The sequence below is a fragment of the Condylura cristata genome, unplaced genomic scaffold (assembly GCF_000260355.1).
Source record: "Condylura cristata isolate star-nosed mole 26May11 unplaced genomic scaffold, ConCri1.0 scaffold00031, whole genome shotgun sequence".
Classification (NCBI taxonomy): Eukaryota; Metazoa; Chordata; class Mammalia; order Eulipotyphla; family Talpidae; genus Condylura; species Condylura cristata.
This window is the reverse complement of record NW_004567132.1, coordinates 17039721-17051620: the sequence shown is the minus strand read 5'-3', so window position 1 is coordinate 17051620 and position 11900 is coordinate 17039721. Positions and strand designations below refer to the sequence as shown.

Here is an 11900-nt window from a genome sequence, read left to right as displayed (position 1 = left end):
TTTATGCTGCCCAGTTACTAAGAAATAAGTAACTTTCCTAAGTTGCATTTCTGAACTGCCATCAAAATAATGTAGACTTTTCTAAATCTATATGAGATTCGGATGCTATCTCCTTTCTACAGCACTCCCTAATCTGAACATAAGCTGTCCTTTTCCATATGCTCCTTTGCTTCCTGAGCTGTAGAAAAGAAGGGGGTGGGGTGAGGCATATGCTTGGTCTAAGGGCATTCACTGCGATAAAGGCTTGTAAGGTTTATCTAGATAAGGAATAGTGCTGGAGTGAGTGGAGACACAGGGTTATTTAAAGATAATGTTAGAATATATCTCAGGTTTCTTCTAAGATCCACTGGTGTGGTCCTCCATTTTACTAGAAGAGAAGGGATGGATATGGGCTGAGTGGTCCAGTTTAATTCAAATACTTCTGGATTGCAAGTGAGTCACATCTTGTCTCTCGCTAGAACCAAGTTATTTCAAGTTTCTGGAGCAAAGGTTTTCGCTACCTGATCGGGAGTGGGAGATTATAGGTACAACACTCAGGATAGCAACTCGGGTTCTCAATCTATAGTATTGGCTTAAGACCCCCATGTTAGATTTTTCTGTTAAGCCTGTGAACTCCGAGAGGGCGCTGATAGACGCCTGGAGGTGGACTCGTCCCAGGAGACCGCGCCTACGTTAAACCGAGGAAACTGTGCCGAGCTCTGGGACTTTAACTGACGTGGCGAGGAGGGACTTCCGGCGGAAGCGGAACGGGAGGTACTGGCTAGCAGGTGCCGCTGACAGATCAGCGGACTGCGGGGAGCGGCGTGAGAGGCTGGGAGCCTAGGCAGGATCCTAGCCCCGCGACGCCGACCCCCTTGCCAGGATGGCTCGGGGCGAGCGGCGGCGCCGCGTAGTGCCGGCAGATGCTCCGCGGGCTGCTGAGAGGCGGGGCGGCCCGGTGCGGCGGGATGGGCGCGGCGGCGGGGCCCGTGGCCCGACCCGGGCAGTGGCTCTAGCCGTTGTCCTGGCTCTGGCTCTAGGCCTCTCCGGGAGCTGGCTGCTGGCTTGGCACCGTGCTCGACGTGCGGTCACGCTGCTCTCCGCGCCCCCGGCCCTGCCTCCTGATTCCTCCAGTCCTGCAGTGGCCCCAGACCTCTTCTGGGGCACCTACCGCCCTCATGTCTACTTCGGCATGAAGACCCGCAGCCCGCAGCCCCTTCTCACTGGTAACCGGGCCCCGGGGCGGACAATCAGGCGGACTCAATCTGGGAGCCCCAGCTTTCACGCCAGAGCTTGGGTGGGGAGGAGCGAATCAGGAGAATTATAAAGAGGGATGACCCTGAAGTTCTCGGAGACCCAAATCCCATGCTCTCTTTGACTTACGTGGCCATTTTACCCCCAGGACTGATGTGGGCGCAGCAAGGCGCCACCGCAGGGACCCCTAAGCTCAGGCACACGTGTGAGCAGGGGGACGGCGTGGGTCCCTATGGCTGGGAGTTCCATGACGGTATCTCCTTCGGGCGGCAACACATCCAGGATGGGGCCTTGAGGCTCACAACTGAGTTCGTCAAGAGGCCTGGGGGTCAGCACGGAGGGGACTGGAGCTGGAGAGTGACTGTAGAATCTCAGGTCAGGGCCTCAGGACCCCCTTCCCCTAGCCTGGACTCCCTCCACCCTTCCTTTGCTGCCAGCAAATGCAATATGAAGTGGGAGTTCACAGCAGGGGCTCTGAGTCTGTCTGCTTGTTGAATCCTGTTTTAAACACTTTCCTGTCACCAACTCTATTTACTGTCTCTAAGCCTTGATTTCCTTGTATATAAAATGGAGATAAAAATAGCACTTAACTCACAGAATTATAACAATGAAATGAAATATGTGGCATTCATACCATAGTACATAGCAAAAAGAACTCTATTATTTCCCAGGGAACCCCATGCAAGGCTCTTTATATCATCCCACTGGGTGCTTACCTTCGGTGATTCTCAACACTGCCAAATGTATGTTGTTTACCAAGTTTCCCCTACCCAGTGTCCCTTTCCCTCACTAAGGCTGGTTCTCCACAGAAACTGCCAATCTAATGCTGTTTTTTTCTCTCTCGTTGGTCACCCAGGCCTCAGGTACCTCTGCTCTCCCTTTGGTGTCCCTGTTCTTCTATGTGGTAACAGATGGCAAGGAAGTCCTCATGCCAGAAGTTGCGGCCAATGGACAGTTACAGTTCATCAGTGGGCACACCAGTGAACTCGGTGATTTCCGGTTGACGCTTTTGGCACCAACCAGTCCAGGAGGTACTGCTCCCAAGTATAGCAGGTAACTGGGGGAAGAGTGAGATGATGGTAGGGGTGGGTGGTACTTTGCCTAATTTGTCTCCCCCACTCTACCTTCTTTCCACTAGTTATTCCATCCTCATTAGGCTCTGTGTTCCCTGCATTGCTGGGATCTCCTCACACTGACTCCTGATCACCTTGAATTTCTCTTTATAATTCAGTTCCCATCACTTCCTCTTGAGTAATACTTCCTCTTTTTTTCCCCTTCACCTTCAAGCTACAATGTCTTCTGGTCCTCCAATCCAGGACTTCCTTTGCTGACAGAAATGGTGAAGAGTCGCCTAAATAGCTGGTTTCAGCATCGGCCTCCAGGGGCATCCCCTCAGCGCTACCTTGGTTTGCCAGGATCTCTCAAGTGGGAAGATAGAAGCCAGAGTGGGCAAGGACAGGGACACGGGCAATTTTTAATTCAGCAGGTGACACTGAAAGTCCCCTTTTCCATGGAGTTGGTATTTGAATCAGGCAGTGCCCGGGTAGAAAGAAGCCAAGCCCTGGAGCAACTGTCTGGCAGCCTATTGACCCAGGCCTTGGAGAGCCATGCTGCATCCTTCAGAGAGCGCTTTGAGAAGACCTTCCACCTGAAGGAAAAGGGCCTGAGCCTTGAGGAGCAGGCTTTGGGACAGACTGCCCTCAGTGGCCTCCTAGGCGGAATTGGCTACTTCTATGGACAGGGTCTGGTGTTGCCAGATATGGGGGTCGAAGGGCCTGAGCTGAAGGCAAATCCAGCCCTCTTTCCTCCTGTCCCTCTTTTCACAGCAGTCCCTTCACGGTCATTTTTCCCACGAGGTTTCCTTTGGGATGAGGGTTTTCACCAGCTACTGGTCCAGCGGTGGGATCCCCGCCTCACCCAGGAGGCCCTAGGACACTGGCTGGGGTTGCTTAATGCTGATGGCTGGATTGGGCGAGAGCAGGTGCTGGGGGATGAAGCCCGAGCCCGGGTGCCCCCAGAATTCCTGGTGCAGCGGGCAGCACATGCCAACCCCCCAACCCTTCTTTTGCCTATAGCCCACATGCTGGAGGGTGGTGACCCTGCTGACTTGGCCTTCCTCCGCAGGGCTTTTCCCCGTTTACATGCCTGGTTTTCTTGGCTCCATCAGAGCCAGGCAGGGCCAGTGCCACTATCTTACCGCTGGCGGGGCCGGGATCCACCTTTGCCAACGCTTCTGAACCCAAAGACACTGCCTTCAGGTCTAGATGATTATCCCAGGGCATCACACCCTTCAGCCACTGAGCGGCACCTGGACCTGCGGTGCTGGGTGGCACTGGGAGCCCGTGTACTGGCACGGCTGGCAACTCAGCTGGGAGAGGCTGAGGCAGCTGCTGAGTTGGGCCCACTAGCTGCCTCATTGGAGGCAGAGGAGGGCCTGGATGAGCTGCACTGGGCCCCAGAGCTGGGAGTTTTTGCAGACTTTGGGAACCATACAAAAGCAGTGCATCTGAAGCCTCAGCCTCCCCAGGGGCTGGTGCGGGTGGTGGGCAGGCCCCACCCTCGCTTGCAATATGTGGATGCTTTGGGCTATGTCAGTCTATTTCCTCTGCTGCTTCGACTGCTGGAACCCAACTCATCCCATCTTGGGCCCCTGCTGGATGTCCTAGCTGACAGTCGCCATCTCTGGAGCCCCTTTGGTTTACGCTCCCTTTCAGCTTCCAGCCCCTTTTATGGCAAACGCAATTCAGAACATGATCCTCCCTACTGGCGGGGTGCTGTGTGGCTCAACATCAATTACCTAGCCTTGGGGGCACTGCACCACTATGGACATCTAGAGGGTCCTCAACAGGCCCGGGCCGCAAAGCTTCACAGTAAGCTCCGTGCCAATGTGGTGGGCAATGTAAAGCGGCAGTACCAGGTCACGGGGTTCCTGTGGGAGCAGTACAGTGATCGTGATGGGCGGGGCATGGGCTGCCGTCCTTTCCAGGGCTGGACCAGCCTTGTCCTGCTGGCCATGGCTGAAGACTACTGAAGGGATAGGACAGGACAGGTACAGGGCCCTTTGTGTCACTCTGGACGAGAGGGACAAGGTCTTTAGCTTCCACTCCAACCCTCAGATACCAGTAATTCAACCCTCAGCTCATCTCAGGAGTCTTGTTACTGTCATCCCACATAGCCCTGGGATGAATGTGAATTCAAAGTCTATTTTTTTAATAAATTGGGAAACCATGCCAAACTCTATTGCTTTTGCTGGCACTTTGCCTCACCAAAAGGTCTTGGCTCAGTCCAGATTTTAGGGCTATCACTTATTCTCCAGAGAAAAACAGGGAAAGTTGTCATTACCCCCCAAAAGTGGAGATGTTCCCCCGCCCAACCCAATCAGGTCGAGTACAGTGTAGCGAGTTGAGCTCTAGTCCACCCAAATCCACAAGCAGCTGGTTCACATCTCTTTAATGAGATCAAAGGCTCCTGTGTATGTCTTGGGGGGGAATAGAGCTAGCACAGTCCCCCCAAGCACTGCCCCTCTCATTAGAGCTCCAGCTCTTTCAGACAGATTCTAGGAATTGGGGAGAGACCAAGAACTCAAAGTGTTGGGATCAGGAATCTTTTTGGTGGGCAAATATCTCACCTACCCTCCCAAACTACTTATGGGATGTCCCTTTCACTGGAAGCCAGCCCCACAGGAGAGACCTGGGGTATCGGAGTTAGGGGCAGTGCACAAGGGGTGTGGTCCGCCAGATCTGGTGGGGTAGCACTAGCCCTAGCCTCCTTGACTAGCTCACCCTCGCTGGAGTGGGGACAAGGACAGAGCTCAATACCCGAGTCACCGGTCAGGTGGCGATAGCGACAGGAGGGGGGTGTGGGGGCAGGGCTCACCCCTGCCCCGGGCTCATCCTCCTGATGGGGGGCAGTCTGGTGGGAGGAAACACCTTCCACATTTGTTCCCTCGAAGTGGGCAGGGCAGCTAAAAGCAGAGGAGCAGCAGGTGCATTCACTGGAAGCAGTCAAGGAGCAGCCTGGGGCTGCAGTGTAAGGAGGCGGCGGTGTGCCCGGGCGGTGAACCACATCCTCATAGGCTGGGGGTTTGAAGGCGCTGAGGAGGCCTGCAGGAAAGAATGGCATCATTGGTTGAAGGCAGCCAGGAATTGGGTGATGGTCTCTTTTTTCCTATTAGGAAAAAGTATATTTTGGAATGCCTGTAAAGGGAATGTGGGGTTGATTTGGTTTGGAAAGCCTGCTGGCAGCTGAGCCCAAAGCCTCAAGTCACTCACGAAGGTCAAGCAGTGAACCGGTAGGAACAGGGCCAGCCCCATGGCACGCCCCGTGGTAGGCCAATAAGTTGATCTCACGCTGCCGCTGTTGCTGCTGCAGTCGGAGTTTAGCCCGTCGATGGCGGAAGGCGCAACAGCAGCTAAAGAGGATGAGGACAGTCCAGAGTAGCCAGAACCCTGCAGGGAGTGAGGAGGGAGTGTCTTAGATACCTCCCATGCAGGGAAGGGTCTCTGAAGGCTGGAATTCTGAGGTCCAAAGGAGGGTGGGCAGAGAGGCCTGAGAATAGCCCCCGTGGAGACTCACACCAGAGCTCATAGTAGTAGGTGCAGCAGCCAGTCTCCCCGCAGCAGTGACCACTCTCACAGAGGTAGGGCTGGTTGTTCACTCCTGGGCACAGCTCTCGAAGCTGGGAGCAAGGAGGCACTTAGAACTGAGGGAGATATCCTGCCCAGGGCATTGTTCATCCCCTCCCCTACGTACACATACAATCCCACCCTGTGAAGTCAGAGAGCTCTATGGGGAGAGGGAAGAGTTATGCTGAAAGGAGTGGTCAAATATCTGAAGTGCTGTCCACATGGAAGAACATTTGCAATAGCAAGAATCCACCTAGAAAACAAGATGCACCGTGTGGACACATAAAGAGGCAGCTATCAGCTCTACATACGGGAGACTTAGTACCCACAAGGCTAGTCCCCCAGGATATTCCTGTTAAGGGATTGTTTTGGCAGAAGCCAAAATAATCTGAGGTATCCCCAAGACTCAAACAATGGGTATGGGCTTTAAGATAATTTCCTAAATCAAGCTGCTCTCATCATCTCCCACCCCCAAGCTGGTTATTTCCACCCCTGGGTCTCAGGCTTCCTAGGGCAGATTGGCAGTGTGAGACCCAGGGTAATGCTCCCAACCAGATGGGATTGCTGTGGATGATAAAGGATGGCATCCAGGGCGCGAGTGTGGGTTCCAGCTCTTCTCCAAATTGCTCCCTCAAGAGAAGACGCTGCCGGACTCTGTTGTGACAATAGGCACACAGAAAAACATCACAAATAACTGTTGCAAGACAGAAGGAGCTTCCCTGGGGCCTCACTATGGCTCTAGTCACTGGCGAGCCACCGCCAGCTTCCACTGCAGCCATGGGATGGGGGTCTAGAAGGCTGCAGGCAGTCAACTGCATCTACCTTACAAAGTTTAGACAAAGAGTGGAAGGGGCATACTTAGGAACTTCACCGTACCTTTAGCTCCGTGAGCTCCGCCCCCACCCTCCAAAAGCAAGGAACAAGGAAAGGGGAAAGAGAAATAAATGGCTGTCGTGATGGGGCTTTTGGAGCTATTAGGATACCTGCTGTTGCGGCACCCGAAGTGCCCCCCAGGCCTCCTCGCTGCCGTTCCCGCCGCTGGCCCGAGCCATTCCTCCACTTACAGTCCCCTGAAGACCACAGCCTCCTCTACCGCCAGCCGCCCCTCCCCTGCCACCTCTGCCGCCACCGCCATGGTCCCTGCCCGGCCCATCTTCGCTGCCGCCACCATCACTCCGCGGCCGGAGCTTCCATCCGGGGAGAGCTCTGCCAACTAGGACCGAGGTTGCTCTGCCCTGCCAATCAGCATCGTCCTCCGACAGATCCGCCAATAGGAACAGAACAGAGGTTTCTCCTTGTGGCCAATGGACGGCAGCGCCTCCGCCACTCTCCCAGACAACAAGAGCTCGCACAGACAAAGAGTGGGATAAGGTTCGACCCTGGCCCTGACTGACAGCGACACTAGCCAATGTGGAAAACAGGACAGGCTTTGGGCTAGCAACCAATGAGCGGCCGCCCAGGAGAGTAAAGTTGCCTTTGATTGGCCTGAGTCCTGTTTTCGGGATGACACCGAGTGCCTGACCACGCCAGGTAACCCTAACTGGAAGAGGCGGGGTCCCCGAACTCGGCCGAATGTGGCTATTAGTCAGTCTTCTCGCGGCCCACGGGCCGCTCCAAGAGTCAACGCAAGCCCTGGCGGGGGCATTGTGCGTATCTCGGAACTGACCCATTCCCCCAAGTCAAACAAGCTGAGGCACGTTTTGAGATTTAATAGGGTGGGTTAGGTACTGAAAACTGGGCCAGGGAGTGGGCAGAGTCCGGATTAGGTAAGGGCTTAAGTAGCTAAAAGGGGGGACCCGGGGCCCTCGGGCGCCCCCAGCCGCATTTGCAGGTTGATGCGGTAGCACTGAAGGCTGCAGAGTGCCTGGCCCGTGCGGGAGCAGGCGTATCGGCGTGGGTGCGGGCAGCCAGGGACGGAGCATCGCGGAGGAGGGCCTAATGGGGATGGTCGCTGTGACACTGGCGCCGGGGCAGGAACTCCGGGTGGGAAGGAAAGGGTGGAACCCTCTACCCCACTGCTGTAGCGCACCATGGGAGCCGGGGCAGCTGTCCGCCCTCCCCGTCGCTCACCCCTTGAGGCCCCTCGGCCTCCCCGCCCGCTTGGCGCAGCGGTCTTGGTGAGGCGCTCGATAGTCTGGTTCTTGTGCTCTTCTGCACGCCGCGCTGCTTGCAGCCTTCGCTTCCGTGCTCGTTCCTCGCGTTTGAGCAGCATCTCCTCGGTGAGAGCTGGGGCCGGGCAGACCCCAGTAACTGGCAATGGCAGCATTGGGGAAGGCTGACTCCGAGCCTTCTGGAGCAGAGCTCGCTGAGGAAAGACAGACAAGGTGGTATCAGAAAATGAAGCAGGTCCCCAAGAAAGGGAAGGAAGGGACATAGAAAGCAGGGCCTGGAAGAGCCAGGGAGAAGGGGTGGAATGGGCACCCAGGCCAGGAGTCCTAATGATTTCTCCCAGACCTCTAGACATTTAGCTTTAAAGCCTTAAGGGGGGTGGGGGGGGACACTAGTAATGTCACCTGCCAGTCCTGATTCCCAAACTATACTACTTCTGAGGTTTTTTGATTGTTGCTTTTAATCTTTTTATCTCAGTGGATAGCATTATTTGGATAACTTCTCATGCCAAAATCAAGAGTTTCTCTTGAGGCCCTCCCTGGTTAGGATGCAGCACTGCAAGCCAGCTACAGCTGCCCATTAGGGAGCTGACTGACCCACATGGCGCAGCAGACCTGTCTCCTGTCTTGCCCACTGCTCCCTCAGCAGTGTACTTTGTCAATCAACCTGTTCTGCTCCCCACTCTGTCTCTGGTGAATCCTCTCACCGCTCCTGCACCTCTGGCCTGTACCCAGGTTCTGTATGCATAAATAAATAAATCTTTAAAATAGAGTTACTCTTGAGTCTTCTTCCCTGTCCTTACCCCCAACAGGTCTCTACTTCCAAAATATATTAAAGATCTGCCTGATTTCCCCATCTCTGTTTAACTTCACCTTAGTTAAACCACCCTAACTCACGTCAGCTCTCACCCAACAAATACATCACGTCTCTATATACATCACTTCCTGAGACGGAGTCATACTTATTTTCCTTTCTCCTGTGAGGCATGTTCCACTCAATGTTTTTGTGCCTGCTGGTCTCTCTGCCTGAAAAGTTCCCCTGATATTGGAAATATTATCTCTTCAGAGAGCTCTTCTTCAACTACCCTATCTAATGTCTCTTTCTACCACTTTCTATTTCATCTGCCTAATTTTATTACAGCTTTTACAAATTATGTATTTATTTAAAGCCCCCAGTCCTCACTTCCCCCTACCCCATCACACAAATACGAGCTGCTTATAGAAGTTCTTGGGACATATTTAGTTCTCCATATGTATTCTATGAATTAATAAATAAGAACCAGTTTACCTGCCGAGCAGTGAGTAGCCGTTCATTGATCTCCTTCTTGAGATCTCCATTGTCATCCAGCTCTCCCTTCTCCAGGGCATCCAGCCACCTTTGTTCCTCTTCTTCTTCTTGACCCCCTAAGCCTCCTGACAGGTCTCGAAGTGGGGAGGGGGACAGATTACTGTCCTCATCTGGAAAGGAAAGTTGGAGAGCTAAGACTAGAATTGTTCAGAGGAGGTACATTTTTGATGAAGTTAATACTGGAGCATTCAAAATTCTCACCTTCCTCAGATCCAACTCTCTTTCCTTTCTATTTTAAAAAAGATTTATTTTATTTATTTATACATATAAGAACTGGGGTGTAGGCCAGGGGCGCAGGGGTGAGAGGATTTATCAGAGACAGAGTAGGGAGCAGAACAGGTGGATTCACTGAAATACACTGTTGAGGGGGGAGCAGTGGGCAAGAAAGGAGAGGTCTGCTGCGCCATGTGGGTCAGCTCCCTAGTCAGGGACCAAACTCATGAACTCATGCCATAGTGGCTGGCTGGCAACAGCACTGAAACTTTAACCCCTGTGCCACCAGTGAGGCCCACCAACCCTGTTCCCTTAGAGAGAAACCTAGTTTCCCCACCTCCAAATCCTTCTCACCCAGCCAGGCACGGTACTGCTCAAGGGGAACTCCTTCCATAGGTTCCTCTTCATTGTCCACAACCATAAGTGGGGAGGGTGAGCGAGGTCCCTCAGGGATCACAGTGAAGGTAGGAACACTGTAGAGAAGCAACACCACTCTGTAAGCTGACCAAGTGTCTGTTTATCCTGCTCAGTAGTTACAACCATACAGGTTCTTGCTGCCTGAACCTGAGCCTGGACAAGTGTCCATTCTATATATATTCTAGAAAGCCCAGTCCGCTTCTTTAACTGTCAGCTTCTAATCTTCCCCAAGTAATATCTTCGCCTTCTTGGCCTCACCTCTTGGTGCCCAGGACCTGCCCACCCAGCTTGATTTTGAGTTTGAGCTGCGGCTTGGCAGGAGATGGCTGCGTAGGTCCAGTCTCCTCTTCCTGATGGTGTTTCTTCTTGTGTTTCTTCTTGTGCTTCTTGTGCTTTTTCTTGTGCACTCCGTGGCTGTGGGCACCTGCCAGACTCAACTCCAGCGCTTCCCCTGCAGAAAGCGAGCCTGTCAACCCTGGCGTACAGCAGAAAAAGCCCTGAGCAACCCACTATCCCTGAGGGGGTGGGGGGGGGTCACACTCTTCCCGCAGACTAGCGGTTACCATAACAACAGTCCCGCCCTTCTCCTTCCCACCTGTGGATAAGTACCCTGGAAGCTCCGAGCAGCCAGAAAGGAACTCTTTTTCTGCAAAGGCCTAAGTTACTTTATCGGTCCTTACCCGGCTCAGGGGCCTCCATAGCCGCAGAGGTGCTCCCGCGCCGCCACAGCTTGCTCATGGGGTCCTGCAAGATAGAGGGGGTGGGAATGGTCGAGACACCAGCGGACATACCTTTTCCGCCCGGTGGTAGAACTGACTACGGCAAAATAACCGGCTACATCCGGTAAATGGCAACCATGTTTGTGCGGGGCAAGTTTTGCGGCTACAATCTTCCGAGAGAAACAACGATCCGTCTGACGAGAGTTCCGGGCTGACTGAGGTCGCCCAAAGGAGAGCAGCTTTCCCCTCGCTCCGCCTCGCGACTCTAGAAATCGATGCAGGCGCTTCAATTATTATTACATTCAAACGTGGTGAACGTATTCTCAGGAACAAATCCAGCGCTCGCTTATGACGCTACAAGGACGAATATGAAAATTTCCTCCTGCATTTGAGAAGCTCACAGTTTGGTGGAAGAGTTCATTAGAAACTATTGCTGGCAAAATGACACAAGTGCTCAAGTTGCAGGGGAAGTGGTAGTAAACCCAAATTAAGCTCGTCAGTAGAGCAATGGATAAATGGCTTATAGTGCATGTTTACAATCTAGGACACCACATTGTTAACGAAGGTTGAGAGATAATTAACTTTTGACATGGAATTTAGATGCCAGTGGGTAGTCTCCCTGGAAATGATTGAAGTGTCCCTCTAATGAAAAACCAAAATAATCCCATACCTCTGTACAATGAGAAGTATCCTGCTATTAAATGAAAGAAGGCCTCTGGGGTTTAAGTCTCAATGCTGTCACCACTGCGACCTGATTTCAGTCTTTGGCCACGGAGATAGCCCACTTGGCACGGCACGGCAGACCTCTCCTGTGTTTGCCTCATGCTCCCTCTTAGCGGCCTATTTCAGTAAATAATCCTCCTGTTCTGCTCCCCACTCTGACTCTGATGAATCCTCTCACCACCTCCCCCACCCTTTTGCCTACACTCCAGTTCTTCTACATACACACAAATATATAAATATATATGAAGGAGAATCCCAAAAGGCTACCTAAGAAATTGGTGATAGCATTTCCCATGGATAGCTGGGAAACAAGGGTGAGGGAAGGCTCGTCCTCATAATATATCCTTTTGTTCCTATTGAACTTTGTATAATCAAATTTTGTAAAAGGACAGGTACAAAGTAGGTCTGAATTTCTAAATGATGTCTGCCCATTTTAAAAGGTATAATACACATATAGATACTATTTGGTTAGTGGTAGTCATTGTTAGAAGTTGAAGTTGGGGAACTTCCACTG

At 52.8% G+C, this 11900-nt stretch overlaps 3 protein-coding genes across 4 annotated transcripts; 1 reads left to right on the top strand and 2 right to left on the bottom strand.

The window, feature by feature from the left end:
• Positions 1-797: 797 nt before the first annotated feature.
• Positions 798-4473, top strand: MOGS (mannosyl-oligosaccharide glucosidase). The gene is made up of 4 exons (XM_004691557.2): positions 798-1205; positions 1382-1608; positions 2090-2286; positions 2521-4473. The coding sequence occupies exons 1-4, from the start codon at positions 863-865 to the stop codon at positions 4262-4264; spliced, it is 2511 nt and encodes an 836-aa protein (XP_004691614.1). The 5' UTR covers positions 798-862; the 3' UTR covers positions 4265-4473.
• Positions 4474-4658: 185 nt separating this feature from the next.
• On the bottom strand, positions 4659-7379 carry WBP1 (WW domain binding protein 1). Of its 2 annotated transcripts, XM_012731542.1 has the most exons (5): positions 6842-7379; positions 6411-6512; positions 5809-5911; positions 5505-5681; positions 4669-5336 (listed from the first exon to the last, which is right to left on the bottom strand). In XM_012731542.1, the coding sequence occupies exons 1-5, from the start codon at positions 6908-6910 to the stop codon at positions 4879-4881; spliced, it is 909 nt and encodes a 302-aa protein (XP_012586996.1). In that variant the 5' UTR covers positions 6911-7379; the 3' UTR covers positions 4669-4878. The 2 variants fall into 2 exon arrangements, with proteins under 2 accessions (XP_004691613.1, XP_012586996.1); XM_004691556.2 differs by lacking the exon at positions 6411-6512 and having other exon boundaries at positions 4659-5336; positions 6842-7373.
• Positions 7380-7541: 162 nt separating this feature from the next.
• Positions 7542-10853, bottom strand: INO80B (INO80 complex subunit B). The gene is made up of 5 exons (XM_004691554.2): positions 10625-10853; positions 10203-10395; positions 9882-10000; positions 9255-9424; positions 7542-8163 (listed from the first exon to the last, which is right to left on the bottom strand). The coding sequence occupies exons 1-5, from the start codon at positions 10731-10733 to the stop codon at positions 7633-7635; spliced, it is 1122 nt and encodes a 373-aa protein (XP_004691611.1). The 5' UTR covers positions 10734-10853; the 3' UTR covers positions 7542-7632.
• Between the last annotated feature and the right edge of the window lie 1047 nt (positions 10854-11900).

Coding starts and splice junctions, on each gene's coding strand:
- MOGS (XM_004691557.2), top strand. CDS start 863: ATGGCTCGGGGCGAGCGGCGGCGCCGCGTAGTGCCGGCAGATGCTCCG. Junction 1,206..1,381: donor CCCGCAGCCCCTTCTCACTG/GTAACCGGGCCC, acceptor TTTTACCCCCAG/GACTGATGTGGGCGCAGCAA. Junction 2,287..2,520: donor ACTGCTCCCAAGTATAGCAG/GTAACTGGGGGA, acceptor TTCACCTTCAAG/CTACAATGTCTTCTGGTCCT.
- WBP1 (XM_012731542.1), bottom strand. CDS start 6,910: ATGGCTCGGGCCAGCGGCGGGAACGGCAGCGAGGAGGCCTGGGGGGCA. Junction 6,513..6,841: donor TTCGGGTGCCGCAACAGCAG/GTATCCTAATAG, acceptor TTGTCACAACAG/AGTCCGGCAGCGTCTTCTCT. Junction 5,682..5,808: donor CTACTACTATGAGCTCTGGT/GTGAGTCTCCAC, acceptor CACTCCCTGCAG/GGTTCTGGCTACTCTGGACT.
- INO80B (XM_004691554.2), bottom strand. CDS start 10,733: ATGTCCGCTGGTGTCTCGACCATTCCCACCCCCTCTATCTTGCAGGAC. Junction 10,396..10,624: donor TATGGAGGCCCCTGAGCCGG/GTAAGGACCGAT, acceptor CGCTTTCTGCAG/GGGAAGCGCTGGAGTTGAGT. Junction 8,164..9,254: donor GGCTACTCACTGCTCGGCAG/GTAAACTGGTTC, acceptor GTCTTTCCTCAG/CGAGCTCTGCTCCAGAAGGC.